The 14,286-nt window shown below is 33.8% G+C and overlaps 1 protein-coding gene across 6 annotated transcripts in view; it reads right to left on the bottom strand.

Annotated features, from left to right (window-relative positions):
• The window catches only part of AKAP9 (A-kinase anchoring protein 9), a 151,322-nt gene that overhangs the window by 71,445 nt on the left and 65,591 nt on the right, over positions 1-14,286 (bottom strand). For 3 of the 6 annotated variants that reach the window (XM_058725131.1, XM_058725130.1, XM_058725129.1), the window contains 8 exons: positions 14,188-14,284; positions 12,901-12,993; positions 6,632-6,973; positions 4,890-5,114; positions 3,666-3,806; positions 3,075-3,178; positions 2,242-2,337; positions 461-666 (listed from right to left, as the gene is read on the bottom strand). In XM_058725131.1, coding sequence (XP_058581114.1) covers positions 461-666; positions 2,242-2,337; positions 3,075-3,178; positions 3,666-3,806; positions 4,890-5,114; positions 6,632-6,973; positions 12,901-12,993; positions 14,188-14,284 — 1,304 coding nt within the window. The remainder of the gene's footprint in view (positions 1-460; positions 667-2,241; positions 2,338-3,074; positions 3,179-3,665; positions 3,807-4,889; positions 5,115-6,631; positions 6,974-12,900; positions 12,994-14,187; positions 14,285-14,286) is intronic. The other 3 variants (XM_058725133.1, XM_058725132.1, XM_058725134.1) reach the window with 2 other exon arrangements.

The raw sequence follows: 14,286 nt of genomic DNA on the forward strand, positions 1-14,286 counted from the left end.
TTCAAGCCTTGGGTTTCTTACAAAGACATTCTTTTAACCATTCTCAACAGATATGTGAAACTGATGCTTGATTCCTAAAACTCTTTATTTCTAATCTTAAAGGGTGGTTTCAGGATGTTGCCAATACCTCATGGATATTGGATATCTCATGGATAAAAGTCCTGAGGAGTGATGTAGAATTTTTCTTTTATTGGTGGAGAAATTAAATAGCCTCTGGTTTCCGTAGCACAGCAGTATTCCTGAGTATGTACAATAACAACTCTAAGACACCCACTTGCAAAAGCTATACAATAATGGTGTTCTGAAAACAGTGGTTCCAAAATATGTGTCTGAAGATCTTTTTGTTGGAAACAACTTTAACATTCTCTCTTCCGGGTTTTCAACACATAGCAAACTGCCTTGCTCTCAGAAAGATTTATGAGATAATGAAGACAGTCTCAACAGCATATAAAACCAGTACCTCCTGTGTGTTCCTCATGGATACATGACTTTATAGGTGCCTCTCCTTCCGACCTCCAAATCAAGCTGGCAGATGACTGGACCTTACTAGATCTATCTAGAATACCAAGAACATGGCGACCAATTGTTTCTTCAACAGCTGCTGTTGTCTTTACAACTTCTAAGAGGATCTTGAGAAGTCTATTATTAGCTTTCTGGAGTGCAAACCTGTATAGAGAAAGAAACATTTATTAAAATGCTTAATCTTTTTGAAGCAAACACTGTGCTTATGTTCCACACAAAATGTACCACAAAATATTTGACTTGAATAATAAAATATCACGATATTCTCTATGAAAAGAATATGCATAGCACTTAAAATGAAGTGCTTTTTTACAAATGTGCAGTACTTTACTGACCTTAAAGTAATCAAACACCTGACATTTTAAGGTAGTAGAGTTTCCAGATTAGAAGAAAATTTTAAGGAGATGCAAAAGTTGTTTTAAAAATTGTGGTAGTATCCAAGCATATGCAAGCTGATAGTACCATTTATTGTTCTTATACATACTTCACATTTAATCTTTCTATGTGTCAAACAATATAATTTAAAATGTAATTTAAAAATTCCACCAGAAAAATGTATTTCTACAACCTACTGGTGATAATCTAGATAATTAAATTACAAAAACAGGCAGAGACCTGTTTTTAACAAAATCTATTGTGCAATATCACTATTTGCCAACACCAGAGGAAGTATCATTTATTACATCTGCTACAGAGACAGAAATTTCTCAAGTTACATAAACCATATTCATTGCAGCCAGTAGAAGGAACCTATTTTCAACCAATTGGAATCAATTGGTTGATCTCTCTTTTTAAAAAGATGTCAAACACTCTCATTTTCAAAAAATTAGAAAACACTGCTTACCACCCACTTAAATATCTCAGCAAAAAAATCAGTGTTAACATTTTAATGCCTCTCTTTCTAGATTTCCCCTCTGCCTCATAAATATATACATTTTAAAAACAAAAATGGAGTTATCCAGGACAAAGTGTCTTTGTAAGGTTTTTCTTTTTTTGCTTAACATAAACACCTTTTCATGTCAAGAAATATACTTCCATAAATGGTAATTCAGAAAATTATCTGATTAATCTTCTGAATAACTAAACAATTCTCTTATCCTAACAGCTTAAATCATTAAGAGTACTACAGTGGCAACTTTATATTTAATACACATAGGTAGAATAAGAGACTTTCATGGTAAAGGTCCACTGCTTTAAGACTGTTTTCTATCTCAGCTTCACACTGTGGGAGATCACCAACAATCAGGTTAAAGGATATCTGTTTTCACCGGCACATGACATAACTATTTTTAGACAAGGTAATAAATGGGCAAGTTTTCCTTCAGTATTTGTCAAGTGAAAGAGACTAGTTCTATTTTTGCACCTATATCAAGTTCTCTGCTTACATGAGGTGAGGATATTAAAAATAAAACTCTAAGTAATTTAGTTAGTAGGCAGTAAGTCAAGGGTTTTATTTAACTTTTTCTGAAGTTTTGTTCAAGCCCCAAACACATCAGGATTAGGACAACTTGAAATATTTCTAAATCAGAGAAATGATTAAAATTAATATGATGGTAAAGAGAGATAATAAAATATGAATACTCATTTATTAGCACTCACTACAAAAATTCCTAAAAATTAAATACTGCATAGTTTTAAAAATATATCAATTAGAGATAAAGAATATAAAATAAACAAACTGTTTATTTTATATTGCCATGGTAACTCTAATTTTCATACACTGTCTTTCTTGTTTGAGTTCCATACTGACTGTGTTCCATACTGATGATCCAATGGGGAAGCCAAAATCTTAGGGGCCAAATTCCTCCATGCAAGCTGAGGAAGGAGGTTAGGAGGACACAGAGGGTTGACAGTCACAGAAATTGGAAAAGGAGGAAATTAAGTTAGTAGATATTAATTTAATTTAAAATTAAAGAAATTATTTTCATTTGAACAGAACAAATTTTAAAATACTATGCCTACAGTTCTTAACATAGGGGTAACTATTCTTACTTAATATTTTACATTTTTATATTAACCTCTACAAAATCGAATCAGGGAAAGTTTTGTTAACATCATTAATTTATTCATGATATAAAAGTGGGATCTATCAAAAGTGGGATATGGATTGAAAGTTCTCATCTGATATGCAATAAATCAATGAAAGAAGCTAACTGTAGACTATCACACTTAATTTTTTTCTCATCACAAACAAGGGAGGTGGCTTATATTGAATGTACGTCCATACAGTGAAGAAATACACACATGTACAATTGTGTTTTTAAGGATAAAAAATGGCATATGAGCAGAATAAAATTAATCAAGAAAGGTTCAGTAACCAAATAATGCCTTACCATTTACTGAGATAAGTACATGACCAATATCGAATCAAAAATTACTTTATATAAAAAATATTTTTAAAAATTTGCCTATCAAAGGTTGGTAATTCTTTACACACAGAGTAAAATGGACAAAACAAATGTACAAGATCAAAACAAGGACAAATAAAGTTTATCACACTGAAACAACTATTTTAATTCCCTCTGTACTGAAAAAATACACATTCTGTATACCTTTCATTGGTCAGAATATCAGGAAGCACATCTTCAGGTTTTCTGTCTAACTCCTTTTCTTTAAATGCCTGTTCCTCAACTTCCTCCTGGTTTTCATTTCCGTTCTGTTTAAGGTTGTGTAAAGGTAGAGAGGACAAAAGAGAAAGAAAACCTGTCATCTTGGAAACACCATGTCATTCTTCTAAAGTGCTATAAAGTGAAACAGAAACCTCTGTGTGCAAAATAGATAATCTTTGAAATAATATTTAACTACATTTTATTAAGAGATTAGCATTATCAAAAAAGCTAAGGCAGCCTAATACACAGATGAAAACAGTTTCACTGGGTTTAGGCTAACGCATGCTGTAGTGTGACATCCAGTTTGTTAGGCTGCTCCGTGGTGAAGCAACAGCTGCTGCTACAGCAATGTCTGATTCAAATTACCTTAAATGGAACGTGAAGAATCTTGACTCCACCTACCTGGCATGTAAACAATCACAAATCTGTTAAGCTCCACACCCATAAAAAATATATTTCCCACGGACAACAAAGACAAACAGATCCTACTGCATGTTGACCCCTGGACCCTAGGTGGGCCCGAGTCCATACTACCTGTGTTTGCGTACTGCTGTTGTGCAGCTCACAACACAGCTTCTCTCTTCCCGCTAGAGACAGCTGCTTTAGTGCTTCCAGCTCCTCTAAAAGCACCCTTTCTCTCTCTGAAACCAGGTTTTCATTATCTATTGAGGATCTCTAAATAAGAAAAAAGGTCATGAGAGAATATTGTTTGCGATAGAAGAAAAAAGCAGAAATAATAAGCAGATTTCTTTTAACCCAGGGACCAAGAGAAGGCACTTTCTACATATGAGTCACATCCCATGATTAGGGGTTAAAAGCGTATATAAAGTTCAATGCAAAATTTGAAAGTTAAAATAAAAAACTAATTAGGGCTAGAATATTCAGGAATTTGTGAAGCTCAATTAATAATATATTCATATGTCAATTTTGCATTGAAAATTCAGAAATTTAAATTCACAAAATGCGATGAAGAAAAGCAAAATCAATTTTTTTCAAATGATGTTTTATGTTCAACTGCCAATTTTCCTATTCTATATCGGAAAGAACATGTTTTAAGCTTTCTCTATTTTTTATCTCTTAAGTTTTCAAAATAAATGGAATAAATTTGTTTTCATAGGAACTTTTGTAAAAATATTTCGTGCTTTTCTGTAATGATTTTGTGAGTATACTATATACAGCAATTGATAAGAATCCAGCTCCCAAATGCCAAGGAGTCAGAAAAAGGGATAAGAACGTTATATAAATTTGCATTTGTCAAATCAAGAAGAGATGTTTCCCTGGAGAAAGTCCCAGAAACATACTACTTCAGATTTCCATTCATGATTAAAAAGATAGATTAAAGATAAAGGTAAACCTTGGAAATGCTAATTGGTGGACTCACAAAACTATAAATGAATATGGGAAAACGGAGTATCAACTGCACCTCAGCACAAAGAATTTCTGTCATAGAATACTATCACAGTGCTTTTGCGTGTATGATCAATGGAATGATTAAAAACAAATATACAAACAGCCTTGTAGCCACTTTTCCAATGCCTAAAAAGGCAGATAAATAAAATGGCACAGACGCAATGCACTCCAAGGTTGAGTCAGGTGTTCCTAACAAGATCTAAGGCTGTTGTGCTGATGGAGTCTGTTCTTAATGTTAAACACTTGTTTTTATTCAGATCTTGGCAATAGTTTTGACTTTTTAAATAAAGGCTATCTAAAGAATACTGTTATTTTAATTGGGGAGAAAAGAGATGCTAAGTCTCATACCTGGGCTAATTGTCTATTCAGTCTCTTAATCTCTTCTTGTAGCTGTTCCTGGTCTTCTCGCTGTCTCTCCATCTGGCGCATGTGTGCCTGCCGTAACAGTTCTGTCGCCTGTTGATGTTCTTGGTATTGTCGCACAAGTTCCTGCCTCATATCTTCCAACTGTTCTTCATTTAACATTAGTTGTCTAGAAGCATCCATACTTGATACCAAAATTTCATCATGAATCTAAAAAGGTAGGAAAAAAAAAAGGCAATCATAAAACATTTTGTGGCAATCTGTCAGCATCAGTATTTTAATATAAACGCAATTCCACTACTAAAGTGCCTAATTTTTATTCCCATTATTTAACTAAAACATAAATTTAAAAAAGATATCTGTCTTAATTATAATTCTAAATCAGTGTGAAGTTTATTACCATTACACATGTTATTCTCCAAACGCAAAATAGCTATTTGTCAGTTAGTTTAAATGCAATCTAAGGGAGAATAAAGAATAAAAATCCTCAAAATGCCTTCTGCTCTTAATGAAGCTGTAGCTCCCTTATCCCTCTTGACATTTATGATGGTGAGATAATATAAATGGAATACTTGTAATTTAAAATTAAATTTACAAAACATGAAAAATTTTACCTAATTTATATTATGCAGTGGTCACCACAGTACTACAGACAACAATATAACATATAAGAATACATAACAATCTATAAAAAACAAATTTCAATAATTTTTATTTGGAAATAAAAGCTTTATGTTCCACTTTCTCATACTCATTAGAAATCAACTCCTTGGGGCGCCTGGGTGGCGCAGTCGGTTAAGCGTCCGACTTCAGCCAGGTCACGATCTCGCGGTCCGTGAGTTCGAGCCCCGCGTCAGGCTCTGGGCTGATGGCTCGGAGCCTGGAGCCTGTTTCCGATTCTGTGTCTCCCTCTCTCTCTGCCCCTCCCCCGTTCATGCTCTGTCTCTCTCTGTCCCAAAAATAAATAAAAAACGTTGAAAAAAAAAAATTAAAAAAAAAAAAAAAAAAAAAAAAGAAATCAACTCCTTAATGAATTTCTGTAAGTACTTCAGTCCCTGAAGCACTCTGCCTTGAACAGCTGCTGGTAAATTAAAGAGGTTTTCACAAGTATCTCAGTTTTGTACTTCATAAACAAGTTGACAATTTTATTTCAGTATGCCTCTAAACACGATATAACCTATCCTGAACATTAATAAAAATTTTTAATTTAGATAATTAAAAAAAGGTAGGATTTCTTTCTTTCCATTAAAGGCACAGGCAGTTGTAGTACAGACACAGAAAAGATCCTCCATTAATGAGTAAGTATAGAAGAAGAGAAATAGTATTTACAGAGTACAATGCTTTAAATTATCTTCTTAAACAGGAAGCTACTTCCATGTGATGTTATCATCACATTAAATGAAGCAAACCTTTTATTCAGACATATTGTAGGATAATTAATCTTAAACTGACTGAAACAAAATTAATGTACATATAATTTACAATGAGATTTTACCATGCATATATATATGTCTAACATAAACAAAAATATTATGAGCCAGACTTATTTTATTAATAAAATAGTAAATCATTTATTCATATACTTTACAAGTAATAAAACACATTCAAAATGCAAATCCCTAAGTCAAGATTGGATCTGATACTTTCCTTCCCCATTAAGGAATATTACTGCTAATATTTTTATAGTGAAGGAAGTCACATATTTTTATACAAGGAAATATACTTACAGATTCTCTGACTATAAATGTTTTATCTTTGGAGAACATTTCTTCTGAAATAGTCAGTTCATGGTCCTTCGATTGTAGTGTATCATCAAGATTACCATCATTTGATAACAGAACTTCCTTTCCATCTTCTCCTAACTCCTTACTAAGTGGTTTAAATTCTTCCTTAAATTTCATGTCCATTTTTTCAAAAGCTTGACCCTGTGATGATTTCATTTCATTTAAATAACGTTCTTGCTGATAGAAAGCATGTGCTTGTTTTGATGATGTAGTAACCTCTTTTTCCCCAGATATTCTAGACAGTTCAGTTTGTTGAGCAAATGCTATACTCATTGACACAATGACCTAAAGAAATAAAGTAAATGAAAAGGATTAGATTTATAAATACCAACAGGAATTTAAAAAGCAAGTTACCACTCAAAATGGTTTTAAACTAAAAGAAATCCTACAGAAAGTGATATGGAGAGATTCTCATACCTTCAATCTTCTCTAACTTGTGGTCAAGATCTCAAGACTAGCTTTTATTTTAATTTCCTGTCTTGAACCTGACCTGCTTGTCTCTTTGTCTCTCAATACTAAGAATGCAACAAAGACAAAAAGATTAAAAATATTAAAAATATGAAAGAGAAGCAGAGTGAAGGATAGAACGAGAATATTCAACCAACATCTAATTATTGTTCTAGAAGCATGTATTAGAGACTACAGAAATAAACTATTTCATGAAGTAACAGGTGAGAATACAAAAGGTACTACTCCTAAGAGTCAAGACCAACGAATTTTGGAAGGACAAATAAAGAGAAGACCAAGAACAAATAATTCTTAAAGTTTCCAGAGAAAAAAGATGTATTACCTATGGGGAACAACAATTAAAATGACAAGGACTTTCTCAGTAGAAACAAGAAGGAGTCAGAAAATAATGAAATGTTATCTTTAAAGTTCTGACATAAAAAAAACATCAACCCAGATTTGAATGTTCAACAAAATCATCTTTCAGGAATGAAAGCAAAATAACATGAAATAAAAACAAATAAAAACAGAGTTTATTCCCAATAAATAGATGATCCATAAAAGAACTTCTAAAGGATGTCCCTCAAAAAGCAGAAAATGATGCTAGAAGGAAGGCATAAGATGCAGAAAGGATGAGAGCATTAAAATTTCTTTTTGTAAATATGTGGATAACCTAACACTGATGGGTATAAAGCAATAATTCTATCTAAATTGTGAAATAAAAATACCTAAGACCGAGACTTGTGATTAGCATAAATTAAACCCACTACAGCCTCTCTCCCCCATTGATTACAATTGAAAACTGAACAAAATACAAAAGCAACTACCAGAAAACTCTGAGAAGTAAACAAAAGCAGGCAAATTGCAGAGGGAGTCAAAACTTGAAGAAGAAATCTGTATGGGGAAGGTGAGAAAGAACTTGTGGCCTGAACCTAAATGGGTTGTCTATTTAAAAAGCATTTTTTTTCACACTTTCCAGAACATCCTAAGACTCAGCATCTACACAGTATTCAAAATATTCAATATGTAATTCAAAATTAGATGACATGCAATATGTTGTATGTCAAATTTGTTGCCAGCAGATTTGCTCAAAAAGAAATGCTACAGTAAATTTTTCAGGCTGAAGGTAGTAATACGAGAGGAAAACTTAAAGTCTGAACAGCAGAATACTCATTCTTTTCAAGTATGCATGCAGCATTCAACCAGAACATATTTAAGGCAATAAATTTAAATAAACTGAAATCATACAAAGTATGTCTGACCACAAAGAAATTAAAAATTATACAATGAATTAATTAACAACAGGAAGATATCTGAAAACCCTAAATGTGAAATGTGAAAATGTGAAAACGTGAAAATCTAAACAACACATTTCTAAGTTACCCATGAATCAAAGGGGAGGTGACAAAATAAATCAAATATTCAGACTGAATGAAAATGTGTAGAACGCAGCTTAAAGGAGTGCTTAAAGGGAAACTTATAGCATTAAATGAATATATTTGAAAAGAAGAAAGGTCTTTTAGGAAACCAGAAAAAGAAAGCAACTTAAACCCAAAGCAAGCAGAAACAAGTAAAAAATAAAGAAAAGCAATCAATGAAAATAAAACAAAAAGTTTTTAAAAAACCCAAAAGCTGGACCCTTGAAAACATCAATACAATTAACTTCTAGACAGAATGACAAAGAAAAAAGTGAGAAAGCAGACATTAAGTGATAAAGGAATACTATAAACAACTTCACCAACGTAAATTCAACAGCATAGATGAAATGGAGCAATGCCCTGAGTGACATTAACTAACAAAGCTCACTCTAAAGAAACAGATTGCTTGAGTAAAACAAAATCTACTAAAGAAATCAGATTCATAGTTTAATAAAATCTTCCAACAAAACTCCAGGCCCCGTTAGTTTCACTAACAAATTCTATACCATATTTAAGAATAAAATAGTATCAATTCTACATAAATTCTTCCAGAAAATAGAAGTGAGAATATATTTTAACACTTTACAAGGCCAGCATTGACCTGATACCATAGCCAAACAAAGACATTACAAGAAAACAAAACTATGGATGATGCCCCTCATGAATACAGACATAAATATTCTGGACAAAATATTAGCAAACAGAATCAAGCAATATAAAAAGGAGACTGTCTACAAAGGAACATGAAGAAACTTTAGGGGTCATGGATATGTCTTATATCTTGATTATGCCGTTGGTTTCATACATCTGTTAAAACTCACCAAATTTTGCAGTTGGAACCTGCGAATTTCATGGTATGTAAATTATACCTCAGTAAAGATAATGACAAACAACAAAAAGCTGACCATATGTTAAGTCACAAAAGAAGATTCTGAAATTTTGAAAAATGTGTACAATAAGAATCACTTTCTTTAGATCAGAAATGAGTAACAGAAATAATTAAAAGAATGGTATGGTCTGGAAACTAAAAAACTCAACTAAGGACTCAACTACCTTGTTATTCTCTCCTTTCCATTTCACTATACCATCTAACCAAATTCCACCTGTGATTACAGGGAACTGCCTACTCTGTGCCTGTGTAAGCTAAACTTAGATGAAGAGGAAAAAAAATCCAACCAAGCTGAACAGTGTTACTTTAAATTCATAACTACTACCCTTGATTGAGTCCTTCAGGATACTGGGCAATTCTACTCAATTTCCCTGGTCTTTTCCTTCTCCTAGAAAGCCCTCTCTCCTTAAAGCTTCAATGTCTTCCCTTCCTTTCTCATTCTCAGGTGCTGACCTTGCTTCTTTTTTAGTGAGAAAACAGAAGCAATCAGAAGAGAACTTCCACAGGCTCCAAATATCGTATCTGAAAACATCCTGATGAACCAAATATTCTCTGCCTTCTTTCTTGTTATCATGGATTAAATCGCCATGCTCCTATCTAATGGCAACCCTCCAGGGCATTGTACCTCCTCTCCTCTAATCAGGGACACTGCTCCAACAACTGTCTCTCTCTCTCCTGACTTAGCGAATTTTTTTCCTTCTCTCCTCAATAATTATTAAGAAATATGACACCTTTCGGGGCGCCTGGATGGCGCAGTCGGTTAAGCGTCCGACTTCAGCCAGGTCACGATCTCACGGTCCGTGAGTTAGAGCCCCGCGTCAGGCTCTGGGGCTCTGATGGCTCAGAGCCTGGAGCCTGTTTCCGATTCTGTGTCTCCCTCTCTCTCTGCCCCTCCCCCGTTCATGCTCTGTCTCTCTCTGTCCCAAAAAAATAAATAAAAAACGTTGGAAAAAAAAAAAAAAATTTAAATAAAAAAAAAAAAAAAAAAAGAAATATGACACCTTTCTTCTTAAACAGAAACAAATTACCAACAACAAAAATCTGCTGCTTGACTCTCTACATTACCCTTGAGATACCACTGTATTTCTCTGTTCCTCTTTCAAGTAAAACTCTAAATTTCATCTCTTTATTCTTCCCCTTCACTCTCTCAAATCCAATCTAATCAGTTTGTCTGCACCACCCCATCAAATGTGTTCCTGTGAAATTCACCAATGATTTCACATTGTAAAATCCAATAATTAATTTGCAGTTCTAATCATTCGTGATGTATCAAAAACATTTGACACAGTTTAATAAATTCTCTTCTTGATATATTTTTACTTCTGTTTTTCCCATATTTAATTTACTGCTCTTTCTCTATCTTCTTTATTCCTCCTCATTTCTCTGATCTCTAAACATCGGTGTTATCCAGGCTCAGCCCCCAGACCTCTGCTCTGTCTACACTACTACATTAATTGTTTTTCAAATTTTTTCACTGCAACCATGGTAAACACACACACAACAATAAAAACATTTTATGTTGTGACCCAAAGCACACATACATTTTGTGTGTATTTATATGGTTGAACTTTCCCAGTATTTTAAAATCCTGGTCCAAAACCAGGATTTCACGCTTCAAAAACGAGTTGCAACTCACAGTTTGAAAAACGTTGCCCTATTTACCACCTATTTTCATGTCTAGTCTTAACCTATTTTCTGAACTCTAGATATGCATATCCAACCACTTCTTCAATATTTATTTTTAAACATTTAGTAAGTGTTTGCATTTAATGATTTTTTTGTTTTTTTTTTTAGTGTACAAGCAGGGGAGGGGCAGAGAGGGGGCCAGAGAATCTGAAGCAGACTCCATGCCGACAGCAGCAAGCCCAATGCAGGGCTCAAACTCACAAACCACGAGATCACGACCTGAACCAAAGTTGGACGCTCAACTGACTGAGCCACCCAGCACCCTAATGGGTCTGAATTCTTAAGCTATAATCTCAAGTCTACCTTTCCTATCCAAAAACTACTCTCTTGCAGTCTTTTCTGACACCTAATAGCAACTCCATTCTTCCAGCTGCTTATGTCAAATAACCTAGAGTAATATTTTCCCCCAGCCCTTGCCCCTTTTATTTCTTCTTCCTCCTGTACCCAGTCACATTTGCTAAGAAGATAAATAATTGTTCACCAAATAGGTCCCCTGACTGTGGGGTGGCAGGACTAAAACCGTCCTCTCACTCAGCAGAGCTGGCAGTCGGGCAAGTGGCCTTCACACTCCTGCCATTCTTCTTGGCCACCTCTTTGAAACATTCACTGGTGTAATTCTTGACTTTTTCTCTTGCATTCCACTTTCTCAAAAGATATATTCAATCCGTTACCTTCATGATTGACTCTCTCACTTCCTTCAGGTTTTTTTTCTAAGATCAATTTATGTTTAACCTAACTCATTATGCATTTCCTGTATAATCGATCAATTCTCCTCTTTTAAAATGCATATATCCACTGGGATTGTTATATTCAAACAGTTGAAATATTATTAAAAAGCAGAAAAAATCAGAATTCAACGGTTCCAATATAAGAACCCAATCAGGTATATCCATTTTATTTATTTATTTATTTTTTTAAAGTTTATTTATTTGAGAATGGAGTGTGTGCGCACACGCGTGGGAGACAGACAAAAAGAGAGAAAAGGAGAGGGGCAGAGAGAAAAGAGAATCACAAGCAGGCTCCACTCTGTCAGCATAGAGCCTGATGCAGAGCTTGAACCCATGAACCATGAGATCATGATCAAAATTGAGTCAGTCAACTTAACTGACTGAGCCACCTAGGCACCCCAGATATATGCTTCTGAAAGGGAATACAAAGACAAAAGAAATGGAATCATAATGGTAGATTAGGTGATATGCTTGGTATTCAAGAATTTAAAAGAATGGCTCTGGGCATAGCACAGCTAAGAGTATCTACAGTCACAAACATCACAGTCACTTCTCAAGGAAGAGATAGGCAAAGAAAATATATAAAAGACAAACCACCTTCTTTCTCATTTCCTACCATATCCCCTACCTTTAAAGGAAGGCCAAACTCCATCACAAGGCACTACTCCCAGGTAACAAATTTATAAAGACTTGTTTTGGCATTCTGAGAAGTTTCTGATTACTATTCCACATCAAGAAGAAAATATTTTTCTAAAGGAAAAGTTCACAGAATATTCCATTGAAAGGCAATTGTGGTTCATACCAGTAACTGACAATTTAAAGATAATCTATGTACAAAACTTGTAACAAAAAGTGCAGGGGTGCCTGGCTCAGTCGGTGCAGCACGAGACTCTTGATCTTCGGGTCATGAGTTTGCGCCCCATGGTGGGTGTAGAGATTAAATAAAACTTGAAAAAAAAAGGTCATTACTATCAATAAAATCTATGTTTTCTGAAGGCTCAAAAGGAATATAAATCAAAATAATCTGACAAACTATAAACTTACCTTAGCTACTTCTTCTTCTAATCGTTCTTGGTACTGTTTTTCCAGCAATGTAACCATATTTGTTTCCTTTTTCACTCCAAATTCATCAGAAAACTAAATTAAAAAGCAAAATGTAACAGACTTGTTTATACTAACCATACATCACTTATTTTTAAACTTCTACGGTCAAATATCCTCAAAAGATCAATGTTTCTTAGAAAACTGAGTTTTAATAAGTAAATTTCAGTTCTGCTCTTAATTAAAAACGATAATTCTGGTGAATAATTCTAGTGTAGAATTCTAAATAACCTACTTAGTATTGTGAATTTAAAGATGCAAAGTCAGAAATATATTTACATATTTACAATTACATAGTTCTATAGTAGGCTAAAGATACTTCTTAAATATAATTAAGATATGTATCTAATTTTAAGTAATGCTAACAGTGGCTATCTTTGCTTATGAAATTATAAGCAAATTTTATTTTTTTCTTGATGTTTATTAATAGTATCCATTTCCCCACAAATACAAACTATTTTTGTAACTAGAAAAAACTATAAACAGTTTTTTAAAATGTAAACATATTTTCAGCATGAAAGTATTTGTTTACCAATTACCTGAATGGCATTCAAATAGATACTCCATATTGGAGGAGTATGGTACAAACAAGATATGTAGCCAACATCTCTCCTCTGTTTCCAAAACAAGAGAAAGCAATGATTTTTGTTTTCTATATGAGTCAAGAATTAAAAATCCACTGAATGAAGACCAGGGTTTTGTAGTTATAAGTTTCAGAAAAATGGCCACAAATCGGCAATATATATAATGCTGAGGAGAGACAGAATGTGATTTAGCTAGCTGGCCGACACTGTAAAAGATGAGGGGCTTTTATACATCATATGGCATGTGCTCAAGGAAGCCTCAACTATTGTCCTAGCCATAGCATCTTGAATTTTGGGGATCCCTAAACACTATTCTAGAGATAGTCTGACTCAACTTCCCATCGTGGGACGAAAAGTTGTTGGCAAGGGTACTGAAACTAATTTGTTACATAGCTCATGTCACACAAAACCAGACAAATTTTAAACCAGAACATATTTAGGGGGAAAAAACTCTCAATTTTAACTTTGTGTTATTCCTATGCTATGAAATACATTAAATTTTTTTGCTTATATATTCTTCTGGGTCTTTTACATAATGTGTTATCCTCTTATTTATTATGCTTACTTCTTAACAACGGTTTTACTATGGACATAAAAATGACAGAGAAACAGTATCAGTGCACACAACAGTTTAAAAATATAATACCTCTATTGTACCATCAATGTTCTGGTTAAGACAACTTCCAGGGTATACTGTTTTCTGGACATCAGATTCAGTAATTACCATTGAATCACTGGAGAAACT

The sequence above is a fragment of the Neofelis nebulosa genome, chromosome 4 (genome assembly GCF_028018385.1).
Source record: "Neofelis nebulosa isolate mNeoNeb1 chromosome 4, mNeoNeb1.pri, whole genome shotgun sequence".
In the NCBI taxonomy this organism is placed as follows: domain Eukaryota; kingdom Metazoa; phylum Chordata; class Mammalia; order Carnivora; family Felidae; genus Neofelis; species Neofelis nebulosa.